The sequence below is a fragment of the Chrysemys picta genome, chromosome 6 (genome assembly GCF_011386835.1).
Source record: "Chrysemys picta bellii isolate R12L10 chromosome 6, ASM1138683v2, whole genome shotgun sequence".
Lineage (NCBI taxonomy): Eukaryota > Metazoa > Chordata > Testudines > Emydidae > Chrysemys > Chrysemys picta.
In genome coordinates, this window is record NC_088796.1 from 59321052 (window position 1) to 59342993 (window position 21942).

At 39.0% G+C, this 21942-nt stretch overlaps 1 protein-coding gene across 7 annotated transcripts in view; it reads left to right on the forward strand.

Annotated features, from left to right (window-relative positions):
* SLF1 (SMC5-SMC6 complex localization factor 1) overlaps nucleotides 1-8777 on the forward strand; it is an 84491-nt gene extending 75714 nt beyond the window's left edge. For all 7 annotated transcript variants that reach the window (XM_042855839.2, XM_065550185.1, XM_005306901.5 and 4 more), the window contains 3 exons: nucleotides 1684-1776; nucleotides 2203-2385; nucleotides 7519-8777. In XM_042855839.2, the coding sequence (XP_042711773.2) occupies nucleotides 1684-1776; nucleotides 2203-2385; nucleotides 7519-8015 (773 nt within the window). In that variant the 3' untranslated portion in view covers nucleotides 8016-8777. The remainder of the gene's footprint in view (nucleotides 1-1683; nucleotides 1777-2202; nucleotides 2386-7518) is intronic.
* The last annotated feature ends 13165 nt before the right edge of the window (nucleotides 8778-21942 follow it).

Here is a 21942-nt window from a genome sequence, read left to right on the forward strand (position 1 = left end):
TCTGATTTGAAAGTATAATTCAGTCTTCATCTCTTTCAGTCCTAGACATTTTGTGAACAAAGACTGAGAAGTATGCTATGTTGCATAGCTGTGTTAAGCATATGGATGGTTTTCTTCCAGGCATTGAGCCCAGACTATGAAATGCATTTGGCTTTTAGTCTTAACTACACTGGAACCCAAGTACCTTAGAATGAAATAGCACTGCAGTAATTCACTCAGGCCTCACTTATTATACAAATTTAATAAAATGCACTTTACACAAGTCTGTACCTGGCCAGAATCACTTGCTGGAACTGGTTTTTTTGGCTGTTGTTTTTTTTAATCTGAACCTTCTCTATAGTGTTTCTAATACAAATATATCTATCATGTAGACACTCAAGGGAGAACTGAAGTAAAATTGGCAAAAAAAAAAAAAAAGCTCTCATCATTCAAGGTTTTATATTCAGTAGTGTATGTCACAAACAATGAGGGACAAAACATTCATTCCATTTTGGGATTTTTTCTTTTTTTAAATAATTTAATCAGTAACAGAGCCAGACCATGCATTTTAAAAACTGGTGCCCTTTCCCTTTACTGCTTCTGTAAGTAAAATTAATGTGAATGATTGTGTGTTGCCTTTATAAAGGCAAAATGAACTAGAGGAATAGGGCAGAAAACAGTCAACTCTTCATCTCCCCCATCTCTCTACCAAAATCTCAAGTAGCAGCTCAATAAAAAATAAAAATTCTACTGAAAAGAGCTAGTAGGGAACTGACAGCTGTACTTTAATGTGCGCACTAAATATAATAAAAAGACACTGTCTGAGCACTATTGTATAGATGGAGAAAGTTAGTCTGATATATATTTCATTTATAACCTGTTTGCTGTTGTATCTTCAGTCAGCTTGCATCAAGATTTTGCTCTGGCTTTTTTTTAGATATAATCACTTATTGAAAACAAATTTATACATACAGTAGGCCTGAAGTTCTTACCATGTATTCATTAACTGTGTCTTTACTTATACACAGCAGTTCCGTCTCTTGCTTTTCAGCTTTAAATGGTACCTTACCTCTGTGGATGATTTATTTATTTATTTATTTTCCCCCCTTGTGTTTTTTTTTAAAACGACTTCTTCATTTCTCTCTCTCTCTCTCTCTCTCTCTGCTATGTTAGCCAAGTCAGACAGCCTATTGAGAAACAGCAAACCATCTGTTAACGGATTTGAAATTCTGAATTATACTTGAATGTGTAGAGGCACTCGTGCTTAGCAAGAAACATTCATTTGAATTAAGCTATAAATGCTGTGTAAAAAGAACCATACATTTAACGTAGGTTCATGAATAAATTTAAGGGAGGGCAACTGCACGCTAAACTTTTATTGCTTGAAAACCCAGTATTTTTGGTGTTCTGTGATCATTCAGTGCTTTTATAGTGTGATTGAAGCTTTAAACCTTGAATTGGGGGGCGATAATTCCAATGTTAAACCTTTTGCAGTACAATTTCATTGCTGGATCTGTGATGGAACAGAAGCTCTGTGGGTTTTTTGAATTTTTTTTTTTTAAAGATGTTTAAACAGGACAAAGGAAAATTTTACTCATTATTGAATTTTCTGGCATGCAGCCAGATCTCCTAGTTCCTAGTTGATTATTTTCTTTAGTTGCTATCTTGCCTAGTCTAGTATAATCCATTAATTTTTTATGGTAGGAGAGACAGCCCTGCATATAGCTTGCATAAGAAACAAAGTGGAGAGATTGATTCAGCTTCTCCCTTTTCCTGGAACAGACATTAATGTTAAAGGTAAGCTTGTTGATTTTCTGTACTGAACCAACATATTAAACCAACCAAATAATTTTAGTATTTTCATTTTGAAATACAAAGTTCACCTTTTAGAAATAATTAAAGAAAATCTTATTTGTTTTAAGAATATGGAGTCATGACTTAAAGCACGGGTTTTATGAACAGCTAGCTTGTAACTAAAGTCCAAGCATGTTTTCTATTAAGTCATATGTGAAGTCTTAAAATTTTTTACCATGTGTTTTTGAATGAATTTCTTTTTATTATTTTAAAATGGTAAAATGGGATTAAACTTCAAATGTTAAAAGGTAAGTGTGGTGCTATTTAGCAGAATGAAGGTAGTGCTGTTTAATGAATCAGAATTATAATATTATGAACAGTTTACTACTACTTTTGCTCTTTTAAAACTTCCCTTGATTTATAATTCAGACTATGCTGGCTGGACGCCATTGCATGAAGCCTGTAACCATGGTAGCACAGTGTGTGTCCGTGAAATTTTGCAACGTTGTCCAGAGGTAGACCTGCTCAGTCAAGTGGACGGGGTGACTCCTTTGCATGATGCACTGTCAAACGGACATGTAGAAATTGGCAAACTGCTACTTCAGCATGGGGGTGAGTGCATTTATGCTAAACTGGTTTTAAGAAATTGTCCAGTGTTAAATGAGTCCATATGAAGTTCATAGCATCCTTCTTTGCTGATGGTTAAAATACAATACTATGTTAAAAGAAATGTTTAAAATAAACTTTAAAAGCTGTTTTGGTCACGATAGAGAAAATCCTTATGATTTTTTCACTTATGCAGATTCTCATAAAAATGTGAAATTAACATAATATATCCCTAACTTGTAAATTTTTTTCAGGGTTTGAGTGGTTTGATTTTTTTTTTCTTTGTTTTTGTTTAAAATGTTTTATACTCCCATGATGAGTTAGAGAGTTATATTCTGGAAGATTTTAGTGAGTGAACATAAAGATTACCCAGTTACCAAGCAAATCTACAGAATTTTTTAATTGTTTTAATCTATATTGCAATGATGTCTATAGAGATTTACTAGTCTAGTTTTCCATGTCGTGTTTATATATTTAAATGAAAACTTGCTCGGTATTTATGACAGTGATGATCTTTGAAAAATACAGTTTGCTGGCAAACTAGCTGAAGAAAGGACACTTTGTAGTTGTCAGAACTACTGTTTTGGGGGGGAGGAGGGAGGAGAGGAGGGGTACCAGTAGGAGGGAGACCATAGTTTAACCTGCATACATTACTCCCAATACAATTTACAGTGCATGCTTTTAATAATTTTTTTCTTTAGTGACAGGATTCTTAGATCATGTCTTGATAAATGCTATACCAGCTGAATTAACTTACCATGTTCATGAACAAAGCTAATGCAAAAAATTGATTGTTTTAAAAAAGACAGTTGATGTCTCATCTGCTAAAACAAAGATTTATGTTGCTTGTACTGTTCACACCTACTTTGTGTCAATCTAATCTCTATGCATTATATCCCATGTCCAAATCTTTGTGATAGTGATCATTCTGCACATAACCACATAAGGCAAAAGAATGCACTGTATTTAGATGACTTATAACTTAATTCAGCTAGAGACAAAATTATATTTGGTTTCTGGCATTATAAGACTTCTGTATTTACAGTCTTCTCCTGCCCCCTAAAGGCTACTTCTGTGTCTGTTGGGCAGACATCATCTTATAATCAATACATTCCTCTGCTGTTCTACCTTGGTATGTTTGATGAGCTTCAATGCTGAGTCTCCCAGGTGTTTTATTTATCTACTGACCCATGTATCTGACATGCCAAGCCAATACCTGGCCTCCCTTCAATTGGTCTAAGTGATGCAAAAGCCAATATTATAGTAAGCCCAACCCTTCAATAGAAAACGGCATTGCACTGACAGATGTGCATTTTTCCTGAGCCTTTGTGAAGAATAGGCAGGGGATGATCCTCTTGTCCTCGGGGAGATCTACTTGCACTTGCATTCATCAAGGTCTTCTGGCAACTGTACAGACTGCATGCAGCCTTATCTTTGCCTTTGTCAGATTCTGGGTTTTGGCCTGTCAGCCAGTTTGACACTATGGTGGTGGGAACTGCATTACACATTCATCTTAGAGTCTCTAAGGCTTGGTAGCTGTAATTTGGAGCATTTCTGCATTAACTTTCATTTTCTCTTTCTCTCTCTAGAATTCAGGTTTTTACAAGGTATTCTCTTTTTCTCCAAAAAGGCTTCACTTTGCAAAAGTTATTGTAGCTACTTCGCGTAATCAGTGTTAGATTAAAACAGTGTTATAGCTGCTGTTAAAGCAGCATTAAATAAATTAAAATTCTCTAGCTATTGTGGCTAGATTTACTGGTATGCACATGGTACAATAATCTTCTATTGAAGTTTTAACTGCAATTTACCTTTTCAAAAGATAGGCTAATAAAGAGACGTTATGTTAAAGAAACTATGCCATTTTATAGCAACCCAAACACCATGTGTTGGACATTAACATATTTCTGGTATGGCCATTTAATTTACTCCTGATCAATACATTTGTAAACTATTTTAGTAATAAATTTAGGGATTATTAATAGGAAGAATCTGACAGTCTGAAGAGCCAACATGTTGCCTATTTAAAGTTAATTGAACACACTTTAATACAATACCTAACCTTTGTATTGCAGAGATTGCTAAAAACAGGTATTATAACTTAGTATTTAGTCGCTGAGAGGGACATAGATTCTCATTTTGCCAGCTGACCTGATGCATGACCTGGGGAAAAGTTACTTGACCAGCTTGTGCTTTAGCTAGCCCAGCAATAACATAAGGTAAAATCTGGACTATGCTAATAAATAGATGCTGCATTTGGGCCCAGCTTCTGCAAGTGTACATCAAGTAACTGATCACTAGAAATTCTTAATGAAACTGACCACATTGCACCTTAAATCAGCAGGGTGAGGGAAGGGAGACATTGTCTGGTTTGCCGGGGGAAAGGGTATATCAATTTAAGGATTGGGAGGAGAGAGGTACAGATACTGATGCAAAGGTAGGGTGGGTCAGCATTGTGACACTGACTTATCCCTCAGAAACCGGGGGAGTTGATAAGAGCAAGTCCAGTGGGAGAAGCTCCTTTTCCCCAGAGCAGGTGGAGCAGCTCCCACCCTTGGAAGTGGCAAACTACCAGGTTTGGTTGGGACCCACTGTGGGCATTGCACTAGCTGCTCCTTTCTCGGGGGGCTGGGAAGGAATTTTTCCCTTACCACCAGATTGGCCAAGGCTAAGTGGAGTTTTCTTTGGCTTCCCCACAGAGGGATGGCAAGGGGGGCTTTGTTAAAGCGAGTAGGGAAGGGAGTTAGGCTATGATGTCACAACTCATTATGTAAGTGTGGGGCAGATGTCCCGTGCAGGTACTCCATAGGGAAGGGGATACAGTGGGGGGAGGGGGGGTCATCATCTTCTGCAGCATAGGGCGCAGGTCACAGGCAGGTTGCACTAGTGTATATGGTAAATTTTCTGTAACTTGAAGTCTTTAAACCATGTTTGAGGACTTCAGTAAATCAGCCAGAGGTTAGGGATCTATTATAGGAGTGGGTGGATGAGGTTCTGTGGCCAGCAACGTTCACTAGGTCAGACTAGATGATCACAATGGTCCCTTCTGTCCATAAAGTCTGAGTCTGTGATCCAATGATCAGATAAATGGCTTGGTAAACGACTTAAAGGAGGTGTTTGTTAAAGGAGCTGAACAGGGTGGGGTTCGGGATGCCAATGACTGGCATTGCAGGGAGCCAACCCCCAGTTCCTTTATAGCCCATCTTAACCCTCATTCAAGGTGGGGGGATGGTAATGTCCCAGCAATGGGTTATCAGGGACCAGGATGGAAAAGAGGGGCAGGGGCTGGCAGAAGCCCCCAGGTGGACATTGAATGAACGTGGAGTTACCTGCACTGTACACTTTTATCTGCTGGGTAGTCCCAGACATCTAATAATAAAGTTGCATCCTGATTAACCCATATACATCTCTACCTCAATATAACGCTGTCCTCGGGAGCCAAAAAAATCTTACTGTGTTATAGGTGAAACCGCATTATATTGAACTTGCTTTGATCCACTGGAGTGCGCAGCCCCGCCCCTCCGGAGCACTGCTTTACCGTGTTATATCTGAATTTGTGTTATATCGGGTCGGGTTATATCGAGGTAGAAGCTGTGGCTGTGGTATATCTAGACTTTAGTAAGGTATTTGATACGGTCTCGCATGATATTCTTATCGATAAACTAGGCAAATACAATTTAGATGGGGCTACTATAAGGTGGGTGCATAACTGGCTGGATAACCGTACTCAGAGAGTTGTTATTAATGGTTCCCAATCTTGCTGGAAACGTATAACAAGTGGGGTTCCGCAGGGGTCTGTTTTGGGACCGGCTCTGTTCAATATCTTCATTAACGAGTTAGATATTGGCATAGAAAGTACGCTTATTAAGTTTGCAGATGATACCAAACTGGAAGGGATTGCAGCTGCTTTGGAGAACAGGGTCATAATTCAAAATGATCTGGACAAATTGGAGAAATGGCCTGAGGTAAACAGGATGAAGTTTAATAAAGACAAATGCAAAGTGCTCCACTTAGGAAGGAACAATCAGTTTCACACATACAGAATGGGAAGAGACTGTCTGGGAAGGAGTACGGCAGAAAGGGATCTAGGGGTTATAGTTGACCACAAGCTAAATATGAGTCATCAGTGTGATGCTGTTGCTAAAAAAGCAAACATGATTCTGGGATCTATTAACAGGTGTGTTGTGAGCAAGACATGAGAAGTCATTCTTCCGCTCTACTCTGCGCTGGTTAGGCTCCAAGTGGAGTATTGTGTCCAGTTCTGGGCACCGCATTTCAAGAGAGATGTGGAGAAATTGGAGAGGGTCCAGAGAAGAGCAACAAGAATGATTAAAGGTCTTGAGAACATGACCTATGAAGGAAGGCTGAAAGAATTGGGTTTGTTCAGTTAGGAAAAGAGAAGACTGAGAGGGGACATGATAGCAGTTTTCAGGTATCTAAAAGGGTGTCATAAGGAGGAGGGAGAAAACTTGTTCACCTTAGCCTCTAAGGATAGAACAAGAAGCAATGGGCTTAAACTGCAGCAAGGGAGGTTTAGGTTGGACATTAGGAAAAAGTTCCTAACTGTCAGGCTGGTTAAACACTGGAATAAACTGCCAGGGAGGTTGTGGAATCTCCATCTCTGGAGATATTTAAGAGTAGGTTAGATAAATGTCTATCAGGGATGGTCGAGACAGTATTTGGTCCTGCCATGAGGGCAAGGGACTGGACTCGATGACCTCTCGAGGTCCCTTCCAGTCCTAGAATCTATGAATCTATGTGTCTTCTTTCCTTCTTCCGGTATAGCCAGACAATTAACATTTGCAACACTTCCAATACAATGCATGTTATTTTGTATGTTTGCAGTATATTGTTACTTAAATTTAAAACAATTAAGACGATTGTGATTTTTTTCCTTTTCCAAATAATATTTTGCATTTCATATAATATATCAGGTGGTAAACCAAGGCTTATATAATTCTTTACAAAACTAGGCAATTGTCTTGTCAGTATGGAACTAGTTAATTGTGCCAACATAATTTAGTACTAAGAGGTTATAAACAGAACCCCTAGTGCTTTCCCTCCTCCCCCCAAAATAGCAGCACTGCTCAGCTGCTGTCTTAAAAATGCTGTTACTATTAATACTTTATATTTTTCTTGCAGGACCACTGCTCCTACAGCAGAGGGACTTTTATGGAAAATTGCCACTGGATTATGTGGAGTCCCTACCAGTAAAACAAGAACTTTTGGATATTGTCCACCCAGAAGAGACTGTCAAGAACTTCTGTGAACGTGTGGAAAAAGATTTCCACAGCCAGCAAAGAGAACTTTGGTTAATTTTATTTAGTAAGATGTTGCTAAATTTTTGTTCAGTTTATAACTTAACTTCACCCTCTCCTTTACCTTTTAAAGCCCACTTAAATTCACTTCCATTAGTGGCTATTAATGGCTGTAAGTTGAAAAGTAGGTCTCTTACTGATTGGTTAGTAGATCTTTATGTTGGAGAGCTACACGCTTTCCAGAAACTTCCAGAGTTTATTCAGAAAATATCTGAGAACCTAAAAAAATCTTTTGGAGAACAGGTATATCCCTTATTGGCAACACTAGAAACTATTGCAATGGCAACTCCAGTGTCTACTTTTCATCTTTCTAACAATTAAGATTAATTTTCAGTTCCATTGGTTCAGTTGTGATAGTTTATCATGGACACTGGGCGAGATTCATTCTTGTGAATACAGGAGTGCACATAGCACATCCTACACCAGGCTGGCCTAGTGCTACCTAGGAAATATTCCTTTGATCCCTTCTGGCATCTTAAAGCACTAAACCAAAGGCTTCCTTAGTTCCACTGAAGGAAGCTGCAGCATGGAAGTACTGAATAAGTGCACCTCCTGGCCACTACCCCTCTGTGGACAATGTCATCAACTTTTCAGGCTGAACTGAATACCTGTGGCTCTCTCAGCAGAGGAGAGTTCACTTGCACCCTATCAACCCCTCTTTTTTTCCCCTTCTAGCACATTTTCTGTCATGAGGAACCTTGTGCCAGAATTCTTGCTGGTTTCCAAGGATGTTGACCCTAAAGTTTGATTTAGACACTACAGTTGGTTACTTTTTTCCAGGGCGTACAGTTATGCCTGCTGTTCTCATGTGACTAACTTTTTGAATAGTTGTCAAATAAATAAAACAAAAATGGAAAAACTACTACCACAACAATCCATGTTTCCTATGTTATCATCCTAGGAAATACATATCTTTTAAAATACATTTAAAAATTCAGCTCAAAAGTTAGTTTTTAAAATTGTGTGTATTTACAGTACCAGTTTACAATACTTCCCATATTGTCCTTACTGATTTTGTATCAAAGGATCTTGACAAAGTTGTTTATGCAAATGAGCCATTAAACTTTCTACTAGCTTTCTGTAGTATTGTGGCACTTGCTCATTTATACCTGCATAATGATCAGCTTGACTCAGATCCTCAGCTACATTAGAACTCTGGTTGGCAGAGCTGAATAGGGAAGGGTTAAAAGTAACCAAGCTTCCTTTATGCTTTCCAGATTCCTAAGGCTGCTGTGGCCCAGTTTGGCCCCCAACATAAGTTACACAATCTTGGGGCTTCTCCAAACTATGCTGGCTTGTAATAGTCCTATATAGGTCTGTATCACTGGCAGGGATTGCCAAAGCATGAAATGCTGTGGTGACATCCTCAAGCCTGTGGTGGTACTTGTGCAGAACTGACATTTTAGTAGCTGGGGAACTCACTCTGTCCAGATATGGCAGTTTTAAGGTAGTTCCATGCTGCTTATTTGAAGTTGGGGCACCAGCCTCCTTAAAAATTGCAGCCCCATTAATATTAGGATTTTGTCCTCAGTACTAAGAATATATGAATACCAGACAAGATAAATCCTCTAAACTGATAAACTAATCCTCTAACCTAATTTAGGATTGTGTGCTTATAAAGTATTATATTGGCTGTGCTTAGTAATTAATTATATAGAAGGGGCAAATCTCACCCCCCTCCTCCAAATGTACAGAGGCTGTTCATGTGAGGGAACTGAGATGATTCTGATTCATAAGAGGAAGGGCTGAAGGAGGACAGAATTTGGGGAAGCCATACTGTGCTGCCCTGCACAGGAAATTGAGAATGGGATGGCAATGGAGAATCTGCCAAGATACAGATACTCTTCACTCCCCACTCCTCTGCGCAAATCCGCTGCCCAACTCAATTCAGGCTGAGATCTGGGGAGAGAATTTGCCCATAAAGGAAAATGCAAAGAAATGCTGCTTTATAATAAGGATACTTACTGAAATAGTAGGACAAATTATAATTCATTAAATGATTAATCTAAAATCTTAATGGTCAGAAGGAATGGACTGATTAGTAATGGTTCAATTTGCAGTTCTTTTCTAATAGCAATGTATAGTGTTAAAGAAACTAAAAGAAAAGGGGATAATAGCAGTTTCTGGAATTGGTGTTGCTTGACTAGAGGGAATAAGTTACATTGATACAGCTGGCTGAGAAACATTAAAACTTCCATTTAGCCTTCATGCAATGGAGACATGATCTCAGCAATAAATCCACTGATGATGCTCAGGCTGGTTTGGTCTTGGAACCAGATATTTATTACAAATGTTCAGTGGTTATTAATGACTGATTATTCTTATTAGGCATGTATATTTAGCAAACTGTTCTAGTGAGGATGAGGAGTCCTCTTAGGTTAGATTTGTTTGTTTTGAGCATTTTGACTTTTCTACTCTGATACTTTACAATAAAATAAAACTTTGTTGTAGATGAAATGTGATAGCAATTGTAATTTCAGTGTATGCTGTAGTAAACAGGCATAGCGAAAGTGTTCTTACGTACAGACGTTGCAAAGAATGCAAAATATGCCCTTAATTGTTCACATTTTATTAGATTTTTTTAAAGTCATGAATTTGACACTCGGTTACATTATCAGGCCATAGAAAGCCACAGTGAAAGGATAGTGGTAATACTTGTAAGGTATTGGTTCAGACTAAAACAAAATCTTAGCTACAGAGATGAAAGCCTTCATGGCTTTTCCTTGACCTGATGAAGAGAGAATTTCTTACTTGCGTCCTTAAACTTACATTTAGTCCAAAATATTTCCCACCGCTACTTGCTATTTTGTCATTTATTCAGGGCAGCAAAGAATAGTACAATTACCAATTCTAAGACCTGTTTATGTATAAATTTATTTTGAGTGTGTCTATATAGTATATCTGTAGAACTGCCATGATTGGTGCTCTCCTGCAAAGCAAAACATGGGATATGAGAGTCTGGGCTGTGCCTGTAAGACAGTGGGTCTTATGGTGTCTTTAAGCCATCTTTGTATTACCTGAACCTTGAGCTGCTCTGCTGTGGCCTGCATAATTTAGACAGCCCTGGTGGCCCTGTCAGAATTATGGCAGCTGCCTGTCCTTAGCTGCCTATGGGCACAGCACTGCCTGAAATCTCCGTAATGCTACAAAGTGCAGCACTCCCAGCATTCCAAGACTGATCCCCTGAAAGCAACCTTATGACTTTTTTTTTTTTCTCTCCAGTTCCTGCACCACAGGAATCTTCTCCTAGCCAGAGTCTGAACATAAGAATGATTCCATACCCCAATGGTTAGGGCACTAACCTGAACATAAGAACAGACATACTGGGTTAGACCAATGGTCCACATAGCCCAGTTTCCGGTCTTCTGACAGTGGCCAGTGCCAGATGCTTTAAAGAGAATGGAAAAAACCAGGGAAATTATCAAGTGATCCGTCCTCTGTTGTCCACTCCCAGCATCTGGCAGTCAGAGGTTTAGAGACACCCAGAGCATAAGGTTGCATCCCTGATCATCTTGGCTAATAGCCGTTGATGGACATATCCTCCATGACTTCATCTAATTCTCTTCTGAACCTGGTTATAATTTTGGCCTTCAACATCCTGTGGCAACAAGCTCCACAGGTTGACTGTACATTATGTGACAAAGTATTTCCTCATGTTTGTTTTAAACCTGCTGCCTATTAATATCATTGGGTGACCCTGGTTCTTATGTTATGTGAAGAGGCAAATTACACATCTCTATTTACTTTCTCCACACCATTCATAATTTTATAGACCCTTAGACATCTTCCCCCACCCCCCTAAAATGAACAGTCCCAGTCTTTTTCATCTCTTCATTTGGAAGCTGTTCCATGCCCCTAATCACTTTTGTTGCCCTTCTCTGTACCCTTTCCAATTCTAATATGTTGTTTGGGGGGTGGGGTGACCAAAACTGCACACTGCAGGTGTGGCCATACCATGGATTTATATAGTGGCATTATGATATTTTCTATTTTATTATCGGTTCCTAGCATTCTTTTAGCTTTTTTTTGACTGTCGTTGCATATTGAGCAGATGTTTTCAGAGAACTGTTCACAACATCTGCAAGATCTTTCTTGAGTGGTAACATCTAATTTAGACTCCATAATTTTGTATGGATAGTTGGGATTATGTTTTCCAATGTGCATTACTTTCCATTTATCAACATTGAATTTCATCTGCAATTTTGTTGCCTAGTCACCCAGTTTTTAAATAAAATTAATGGAGATATCCTATCTCCTAGAACTGGAAGGGACCTTGAAAGGTCATCAAGTCCAGCTCCATGTCTTCACTAGCAGGACCAAGTACTGATTTTGCCCCAGATCCCTAAGTGGCCCCATCAAGGATTGAGCTCACAACTCTGGGTTTAGCAGACCAATGCTCAAACCACTGAGCTATTCCTCCACCCATTGTGAGATCCCATTGTAACTCTGGCTTAAAGTCCTTGATCCAATGATTATTCAATGAGTCATACAAAGTAAAACAGCCTCAGCAGGAGAAACTGCAAGAATCCAATTCACCAACTATTGCTATCCAATAGCCTAGCTAGCAGTAAGGGCACTCATCAGAGAGTGCCCCAGAGTGAGAACCTGCATCTCTCACATCCCACTACTATTGGGATAAAATGTGACCACTCACCTTTTATGGTTTGTGAATGGTACCTAAATCTCTGAGAATCCACCCTGACAAATCAAAATGATTCATTTTGAGAATGTTCAAACACACCTTTTCAACGCTTCCATTTTTTTTCATGTAGGCTGAAATTGACATGAATTCACAAAATGTTTTGGTCGATCCAAATCTGCATTCATTGGTGAAAACTACTGTCAGTGTAACAAGTCCATTCAGGAGATCAAGGATTGTTTGATCACCTTTACATTGATCTGCTCCCTTTCCCAGTAAGACACTCGCCCAGAGTTGACACAGTGCACCATATCTGAATAAAAGTTGGCTGTAAAGGTTTGTAGCACAAAGGAGATGCTTTTGTGCAACCTTCTGACATTTCTTTGCTTTAATCCTACCTTACATGTATTCAAGATAGCAAATTCAGTAATTTTAGAATCCTTTATATGTCTAACTCTTGCCAACACATACTATATTTCTAGTAAATTCATAGGAAAATCTACATTTTTTTTGTCTCAAAGCAAAACTTTTATGTGAATTAATAATTGCAGTAAAATGAGACTTAAGTTGATGAAAAGTAAATTTGTTTGGTTATTTCTTCTCCAGTACTGAGGAGATTCTCCATTTCCTCCTGAAGTTTTGAAGAAGCTGTTTCCTTGCAGACCCTTCTTTTTCCACGGGAAAAGTACCTGTTGTTATGGTACCTTGGTAGGCTGCCCTGTTGTCCCATCTCTGGGTCTCCCTGAGTGTACCCCACATAGGTATCAGAAATCGTATCTTTACCTCTTCTGGGATGGAATTCCACAATTCACCCACTCTCAGACCAGGTTCTGGGTTACAGCCCCCTGGATATCAAGTGTGACTAATTCAGCAGATTTAACTGGGGTTGGACTCTGCAAGGGTTCTCTCTTTCAGGGCCAGTGACAGCATGCATTTGCAGTGAGATAAAAATAGCTTTTTCAAAACAAAGCCTGATTTATTTTGCCTAAGAGGTACTCGGTGCGTAGAGAAGTGGATTTAAAATAACAGTGACCTTATCTAAGTGTAACCTCTCTATCCATGGCTCAGGCCAGTCTGGCTTATTCTCCCTTGTGAGTTGGGAGAAACCGCTTACTTTCTTGCAATCTTCTCCCTCTGTTTCTGAAGACTGTCATCCTCAGGCTACCGGTCAGTGAGTTTAATATTTAATACCTGTTAATTTGTTTGTTTTTATAAAGTGCTGTGCAAACTCATCATGCTGTTTAAAGAATATATTTTGTTGGAAATTAACAATTCCTTGTCTTCAGTATTATTGAAAGTTGCTGGGTCAAAAATTGAATTTGAAGTGTAGGCCTTTGTGACCTATATGCTTGCTTTTAAGGTTTCTCTTGAACTTGATGTTGTTGAATGTACTGGAACATAATATCATATAATATTTAACATAATATTTAAGTTGGGATGATACAGTGTTGTAATATTTCTGCTCAATATCATCATGGTATTTTGAAAACAGGCCCAATAAATAGGCTAATTTGAACACAAAGTCTAAATCTAAATAGCTTTGATTCAAACCATCTGAGAACGCTTAAATGTAGGTCTGTCCTACAAGGGAAGCTTGTCATTTATTTATCTTTCTGATGTATTAATGGGGGGAAATAAAACAAATATTTATGAGCATTACTAGCTTGATGTCTGCATTTGCAGCTCAGTCTTAAATACAAATATCAGTGTCAGAAATTAAGGCAATCACATTTAGTAAACTTTGAGAAAATGTTCATAAACTGGAATGAGGGCTTAGTAGTCTAACCACCGACTACTACGCCTACCTTCATGCCTCCAGCTTCCACCCCGGACACACCACACAATCCATCATCTACAGCTAAGCACTGCGGTACAACCGCATCTGCTCCAACCCCTCAGACAGAGACCAACACCTACAAGATCTTCACCAAGCATTCTCAAAACTACGATACCCACACAAGGAAATAAAGAAACAAATCAACAGAGCCAGAGTGTACCCAGAAGCCTCCTGCTACAAGACCCAAAAAAGAAACCAACAGAACTGCACTGGCCATCACCTACTGTCCTCAGCTTAAACCTCTCCAACGCAGTATCAGTGATCTACAACCCATCCTGGACAATGATCCCTCACTTTCACAGACCTTGGGAGGCAGGCCAGTCCTTGCCCACAGACAACCCGCCAACCTTAAGCATATTCTCATCAGCAACCACGCACCGCACCATAACTCTAACTCAGGAACCAACCCATGCAACAAACCTCGATGCCAACTCTGCCCACATATCTACACCAGCAACACCATCACAGGACCTAACCAGATCAGCTACAACATCACCGGCTCATTCACCTGCACGTCCACCAATGTTATATATGCCATCATGTGCCAGCAATGCCCCTCTGCTATGTACATTGGCCAAACTGGACAGTCACTACGCAAGAGGAGAAATGGACACAAGTCAGATATCAGGAATGGCAATATACAAAAACCTGTAGGAGAACACTTCAACCTCCCTGGCCACACAATAGCAGATGTAAAGGTAGCCATCTTACAGCAAAAAAACTTCAGGACCAGACTCCAAAGAGAAACTGCTGAGCTCCAGTTCATTTGCAAATTTGACACCATCAGATCAGGATTAAACAAAGACTGTGAATGGCTATCCAACTACAGAAGCAGTTTCTCCTCCCTTGGTGTTCACACCTCAACTGCTAGCAGAGCACCTCACCCTCCCTGATTGAACTAACCTCATTATCTCCATACTGATTTATACCTGCCTCTGGAAATTTCCATTACTTGCGTCTGATGAAGTGGGCATTCACCCACGAAAGCTTATGCTCCAATACTTCTGTTAGTCTTAAAGGTGCCACAGGACCCTCTGTTGCTCACCAGATGTGAAACACTTACACACCTTGAAACCACTGGTACAAGTCCCAGTTATTCAGCTAAGGTAGATAAATAGAATCTTGATGTGGGGGTGGGTTTTTAAGATGAGGCCTTAAAAAAATTTCCTGCCTGCTTTCCATGGATGTTAAAAATCAAATGGTGTTTTTAGTAAGATTAGGAGTTTGCCTTCATGTCACTGGCCAAAACATTTCCCTTTCCCCTACTGTTTCCCCCCAGTGTGCTGTGTTCAGTGGCTGCCTCCTTGCTCACCTAGCTTGATTTCAGTGATGCTGTATATATTTAATGTGTAAAGAGTGATGGACTGCTTTTCAATGAAAGGCCCAATAGAAAAGTATAAATTGTTTTATTACTATGATTATATGGTATCTACATGTTCAGTCTTTAGTATTGGCTTAATTTTAGACTTGACAATGTTTAGCATCTTAACCCATCAACTCATTAAAATACAAGTGCTTATTTTTTCCCATGTAAACCAATGTGGTTCAGGGTGAGTTATTGTAAATTGTTTTCACTAGGTACCACTATTAGCATATGTGTGCAGTCCTGAAAACTTTACAACACCTCTCCTTAAGCAAAATTATCTTTGTTTTTAGAGGAACTCCCGTATTATTCAAGGGAATTCACACAGTAGGGGAGGAAATCCCTTGTAGGACACGTGGAATTTTAAGGCTCTGAGACTGTAGTAATGCTACACTGAGTATCTGTAAGCAACTATGCTTTAAATGACTGAGTAAATTACTCCAAAAATACTTAGACATGATCCACTAGGATTGAGATCTTTTTGTGCATCCCTATGTTTAAACTTGATAATAGTTAATAAGGGAAAAAATGGGAGATACTTATTTCGTCAGTAATGCTAGTAGGAATTACTGTTGTAAACTGCTACAGTGGAAGAGATTACTGGTTGAGAAGGAAAAGGGAAAAGATGGCAGTATTTAATGCTTTTCTGTTTCTATACGACATTAAAACAAGCATATCTGAATCTAGGATTCTGCACTTAAGTTTCACCCATTCAAGCACTCCACCAGCCTTTCATATAGGTTGTTGCTGTATGGCCTCTGAAAGTTGTGATTCATCTTGATTGCAAAAGAATTAAAAACAAAAGAATGATTGAGTAGTCGGTCTATAAAGATTGTTAATCTAGGAGTGCTGATGCACACAAAGAATTTTATCTGTCATCACTGCCCCTTGTATATAGCTAAAGGTTAAAGTAATGAACCGTAATTCTTCTCTCTCATAACTGGACTTCCTTTATGCATTTCTTAATTTTCATAGATATTCAGATTGGTAATTCTTAAGAGAAAAATGTGAGACCCTCAACAACTGGTACATTTAATTCAACCAACATTGCTGTTGTATTTACAAATAGGGTATGTTTTAGTCAGACTACTAATCTGCAATAAGACAACTATTGTTCAGTTATCCTGTCTTTTTTCAGAGAAGCAAGAACTATTTTATTGAAAAGTCATTGAAGATAGAGCAGGTATGATGTAATGATTTGTGTGTGAAGCTCCTTTTTGGAATATAAATGCTATTATATAATCAGATTGCAGTAAAACATTATTTCACGTATTGATTATTTTTCTAATATTGTCTGTGCACTAGTTGTCCATTTAGTCTTAATTTGATATTTTCTACTTCACACTTAAGCTGTGATGCTAGCACTCTGTTCCTTACAGGATTTTTTAATGAGGTCTTATGTTATATAGATGGGTATTTTGGGGACATTTAAGGTATGTGCTGAAATTTTCCTCTGAGAATGTTTCTGATCTGTCAGTTTGAGGTGGTCTACCAATCATTAGTTTAAGCCTTCTCAAAGCAGACCTTCTCTGTGTGAGGGACATGCTATTTATAATGGCTCTTAAATTGCTAAAGATTGAACTTTTTCATATGGATACCATGTGGCTTGATGATAACGTATCTTCTCTATCAACCCCTTATGATTTTAGGAGTGTTCATGGAACATGAAGAATTACTTGTTTCCCTGATGGGTCTTTTCAAACTCAACACAAAAAAGCAGGGAGGGAACTGATAAGATTAAATGATGGGTACACTTATCAAAGGCTCTACCATAGATGTATTTATAGGGAGTTCACTACGGTTATTAGATTAAGGTTCTTTTTTCTTGTCAAATCCAGAAAAATGCTTTCAAATGCATATTGTATGACAGCAGTATCTGGTTTAAGAGACAAAGCTTTGAAATGGTATTATCTAGTTTGCCTACAGTGAGTCCTAGCTACCAGTCAAATTGCTGGCTTACTGTTCTGTCAAAGGGCGCTATCTCATGCCTCCACAGTGGAAAGAAGGAAAGCAACTAATATAAAAGAAACTTTACACAGGTGAACTGTCTAATTTTCAAACTTTTCATTTTATATCTGCTGACGATATTTTTTTCTAAACAGGCAAAGTAGTCTGAGTTAAAACCACCCAACTGTCAGCAAAAGCCAGGGACAGACTGATCAACTGGAAACACAAGTAGATTGTATAACTAGCTGGTTGGTAAACTACCCACTCTATAACTACAGTATATGTAAGCGGTATACACCTTCAGTTTCTCAGCAAACTTTATTTCCTTTACTCTTTCTTCTGCCTGCCTCTGTTACCCCAGCCAGATCTTGGAATTCCTAAACATGTTACATTATTTTTACAATGCACTGGGTATTCCTGGGGCTTCATGGATCCATCTGGAAACATGGTCCTTGTCCTGAAGAATTTACAGTCTTAGGTCCTATATTCCCCTCTGCTTTCTGCTTGCATAGGAAAGTACCCATATATCTAGGCTGGGTGGGGTTGGGGTTGAGTGCCACTCATCCCGCTACCCAATTAGTGTAGGGTCGGGTGGCACTGTAGGGACTCCAAGTGGAGCATGGGGTTGGCATTTTCCAATCACCAGGGGACCTAACTAAGCTTTGTCAGATTCTCAACCTACTTCCAAAACTTATGGGGGAAGCTGGCCTAAATTACTGTAAATAGTAGTTGCAACAAAGTATGTTGTTTGCTTCTGTGCTGATTTGAACCCCTTTCAAGTGGTCCTATGGAATTCCATGCAGAAATAAAGGTGCCTCGTCTCATCATTGGCAGTGGCGCTATGCCTTCCCATTTCCTCTGGCATAGCAGGGCTGAATCTGGTCCATTCTCTTATGGCTTATACACATTTGTTTTTGTTCTTTAATTATGGGGTTACTTTGTCCTAAGTGATAAGTGTTTTATCTAGTTTAGCATTCTACACTAACCATTTAATTGCTTGTCTTTGGTAGCAGGCGCTGCAGATCATGATATAGCTGAAGTTAAAAGGTGAGGCGTTTGGTTTGAAAGGCTGGCAAATTTGCCAGTCAAGACCAATTATCAGAAGTTCCTGCATGATTTTGGTGCCTAAGTCTCCGTGAAAGTCCATGGATCTTCGGTGCTTTTAAAAAATTTTTGGCCATCGTCTTTTTACTTTTGGTAAATGATACGTCCCAAATAGATTTCATTAGGATGTATGTATATGAGAATGTGTTTGTGGATTTGAAATTGTGACATCAATGTTTTAAAAACATCAAATAACATTTGGTTACTAGAGTTCATTTGTAGATGTGGTTTAACACTGAGCTGAGGTAAGTATAAAACTAGTAGCTTTTGCATTTACTACTTCTGCATATACTGAGTTCAGACACTAGATCAATAGCTTTTTTGGTGTTACAAGGATTTAAAATGTAGGGTAAAAGGCTGCTGTTAAATGATAGTGCTGGATGTTCACTCTGTAGGGGTCCGCGGACTTGAACTAAAATAAAATATCAGTATAGCAACAGTACAGACCCTGTTGAACAGTTGCAGTAATGTATGTCATATTTCATCAACTGTATGTTAAATGCAAAGAAGAATGTAACTTTTTCAGGGCTGAGATACAGACAAAACCCAGGAAATTCAAAGGTAAGGCTGATAGTTCATCCTTATCTGTTGTCATTTTCCTTTTTAAATTGGTCACATTTAATTTAGTGCTAATGAAAAGCGAGGGATTAATGCACCAGGTTGAGCCAGGAGCACCATGGGCAGATACTATGCAAACCTCCACACACAGGTATGACAGTGCACCTAAAGCCTCATTTGCATTAACCCTGCTCTTCTAATCCTGGTTACTTTCAGTTGTGCCAGATTATAAAATGGGTCTGTGATTTTAAGGACTAGCAGACACCAAAACTCTTGAGTATCTGTGTCCTCAGTAAGATTTGAAACCCAGTTCTCTAGCTGGACTGCTGGTATGAACACTTAAGCTGCACCACTGAGACTCTTTTTTTTCCTCTCTTTGATTTACCTCTGGTTGAATTAAAATCTAAATAGCATTCCTAAATTTGAATATTCTCACATTTGACTGTGCATCAATTAAAAATGTTAATCATTTAAAATTCTATTTTATTTTTAAATGTCATTCTTTTGGAGAGAGTAGGGTCAAAACACAACCTCTGTGTTGCCCTCTAGAGAAAGAGCCCAAACTGCAAACATCAAATCACTGTGTATAATTATATAAACAACAGGATTTAGCAAAAGAACAGGAAAACTGCAGTGTGAAAATTTAGTTTTCAGCTTTGCATAATTCCTTAGAATAACCCTCTTCTTATATCCATCCCCAAATGTCCTTGCTGTGACGCGAGTGCTTACTGGAAACATAACACTCTTTACACACCACTGCTTTCCTGTTTTTGTTGTTGTGGCCTTGTCCTTAAACACTTCCAAAATAAAATGCAAAATATATGATTTGATTGTAATCATTCAGAACATAAGTTCCTCCCCTTTCACTGGAGTGCAGCCAGATTCTGTAAATCAGTACACTTAAGCTCCAAATGACCTAGCCCATAGTTTAATGCTTACATACTACAGTAACACCTACACAACCTCCTGCCAAAGATTGTTTCTTCCCTTTATTTCCAAATGCTACTGGTAGATCTTGAGTTCTAGTATTTTTCATTTCTATTGTACCTTTTATATGGTAGGATTCCCAAATGCTTCAGAATCTGTGCCCACCGTTTAAATACAACTACCTTAAGCAGTGAAAGTGAGCAGCTAAGTACCTAACCAGCATGGAAGGAGAAATGTCTGCCAAGGACAGGGGGGATATTATGTAAAAGACCATAGCACCCAGTATCCCCATAGTGCTAAATGCTGTAATAACAGAGTTCAATCTTTCTCTAAAGAGTTTATAACCTAATATTCAGACTAAGCATAACAAATGGGCATAGTAAATATTTAGAAGAAATGGGGGAAAGCAGATGAGAGTTACAGTAATATAAAGGTATGTTTACACAGGATAGCTAGATTGTCTTGTGTTAGGAAGCCCAGGGAAGGGGTTTCTGTAGGTCAAGATGGTAGATGAGGGCCTGAACTAGAATTTCAGTGCTGTGGACAAGAAGAAGAGGCCAAATCTTAAAGATACTATGGAAGACAAAGTTGAAGATTTCTATGAGATTGAGATATGCAGGATCTAGAAAGAAGATGGGGTCCAGGATGTAGGCAGGATTGAGAGGGAGGATGGCAGTGGTGAATGAGAGAAAAGAGGAAGTGGGGGAGGGCTTGAAGGAAAGACAAGGAGCTCTGTTTAAGGTGAGACACATGAAAAAGATGTAGGACTGGACTGGAGACAGGTCCAGGAGTTAGGGTAAAACTGATGTATTGGTTTAAAGATAGTAGTTGAATCTGTGTGAAGAGAGGATTGCCAGGAGATTAGGAGAAGGCAAAGAATAGAGAGGAGAGGAAGTGGACACACTGAAAATGATGCTGCAGGAATGACAAGAGAAGTGGCAGCTGAGAAAGGGCAAGATTTTTAAAAAGGTTATCTGTGTAGAAGCAGTCAAAAGGTCAAGGAGGTGGATGGAGCAGAAACCTTGGAACTGGACACTTGATGAGAGTAGTCTCTAACCGTGAAGGGGAATGGCAGAAACTAGATTGGAGGGGATCTCAAGTCAACAGTTAAAGTGATTTGTTCAGCCAGGTAAGAGGTGAAAAGAAATTACATGGTACGTGGAGAGGGAGGTAGGGACAAAGCTTTTTTGTTTTGTTTGCAGGATGGGGGAGAAGAGAGTGTGCTTGTGTCATGAAGGGAAAATAAAAATAGGACACTGATCCTTCAGTGACTTCTTTAGTATGTGCTCCATCCTTTTTCCAGTAAATCATGTTTGTTTTCTTGTAAACAACATTCACTTTCAGGAGCATATTGGAATTAAAATTCTTGTCCTTTAAACAAACGATTAGTGCTTTATTACTAATCAGTGACATCACAGTTCTGTTTTTAATCAATTTTTCTGTAGCAACTAACATTTTTACCTAGAATCGCCTTGAAAAATGTATTTTTTACCTTTAACAATACCAAGGGGTATGTGGTCAGATTCTCAGAAGTGGAGCAGACCTTGTTTAAATATATCCTAACAATCCTTAAAAGATTACCGTGCATGTGCTTGTGGCCACTTTCCTCAGTTCAGCTTCACAATAAAAATGCCCCAGGCGACCTATTTTCAGAGATGGGGCAGTGGGGGAAAGAATGCCCTGAGACTCCTTTAAAGATTTCCATCGTCTTCCTGGCCTTGAGAAGTAGAAAATAAGCTGGGGCAGGGGAACTTCCTAGTTGATTAGGTGGATTGAAGGGTGCAGTGGAAGCCCATTGGCTCCTGTGCACCCAAGGGGAGGATTAATTGGCACCCTGGAAAGAGGAAAAGGCCTTTGTTTTGGACAAGGGGTT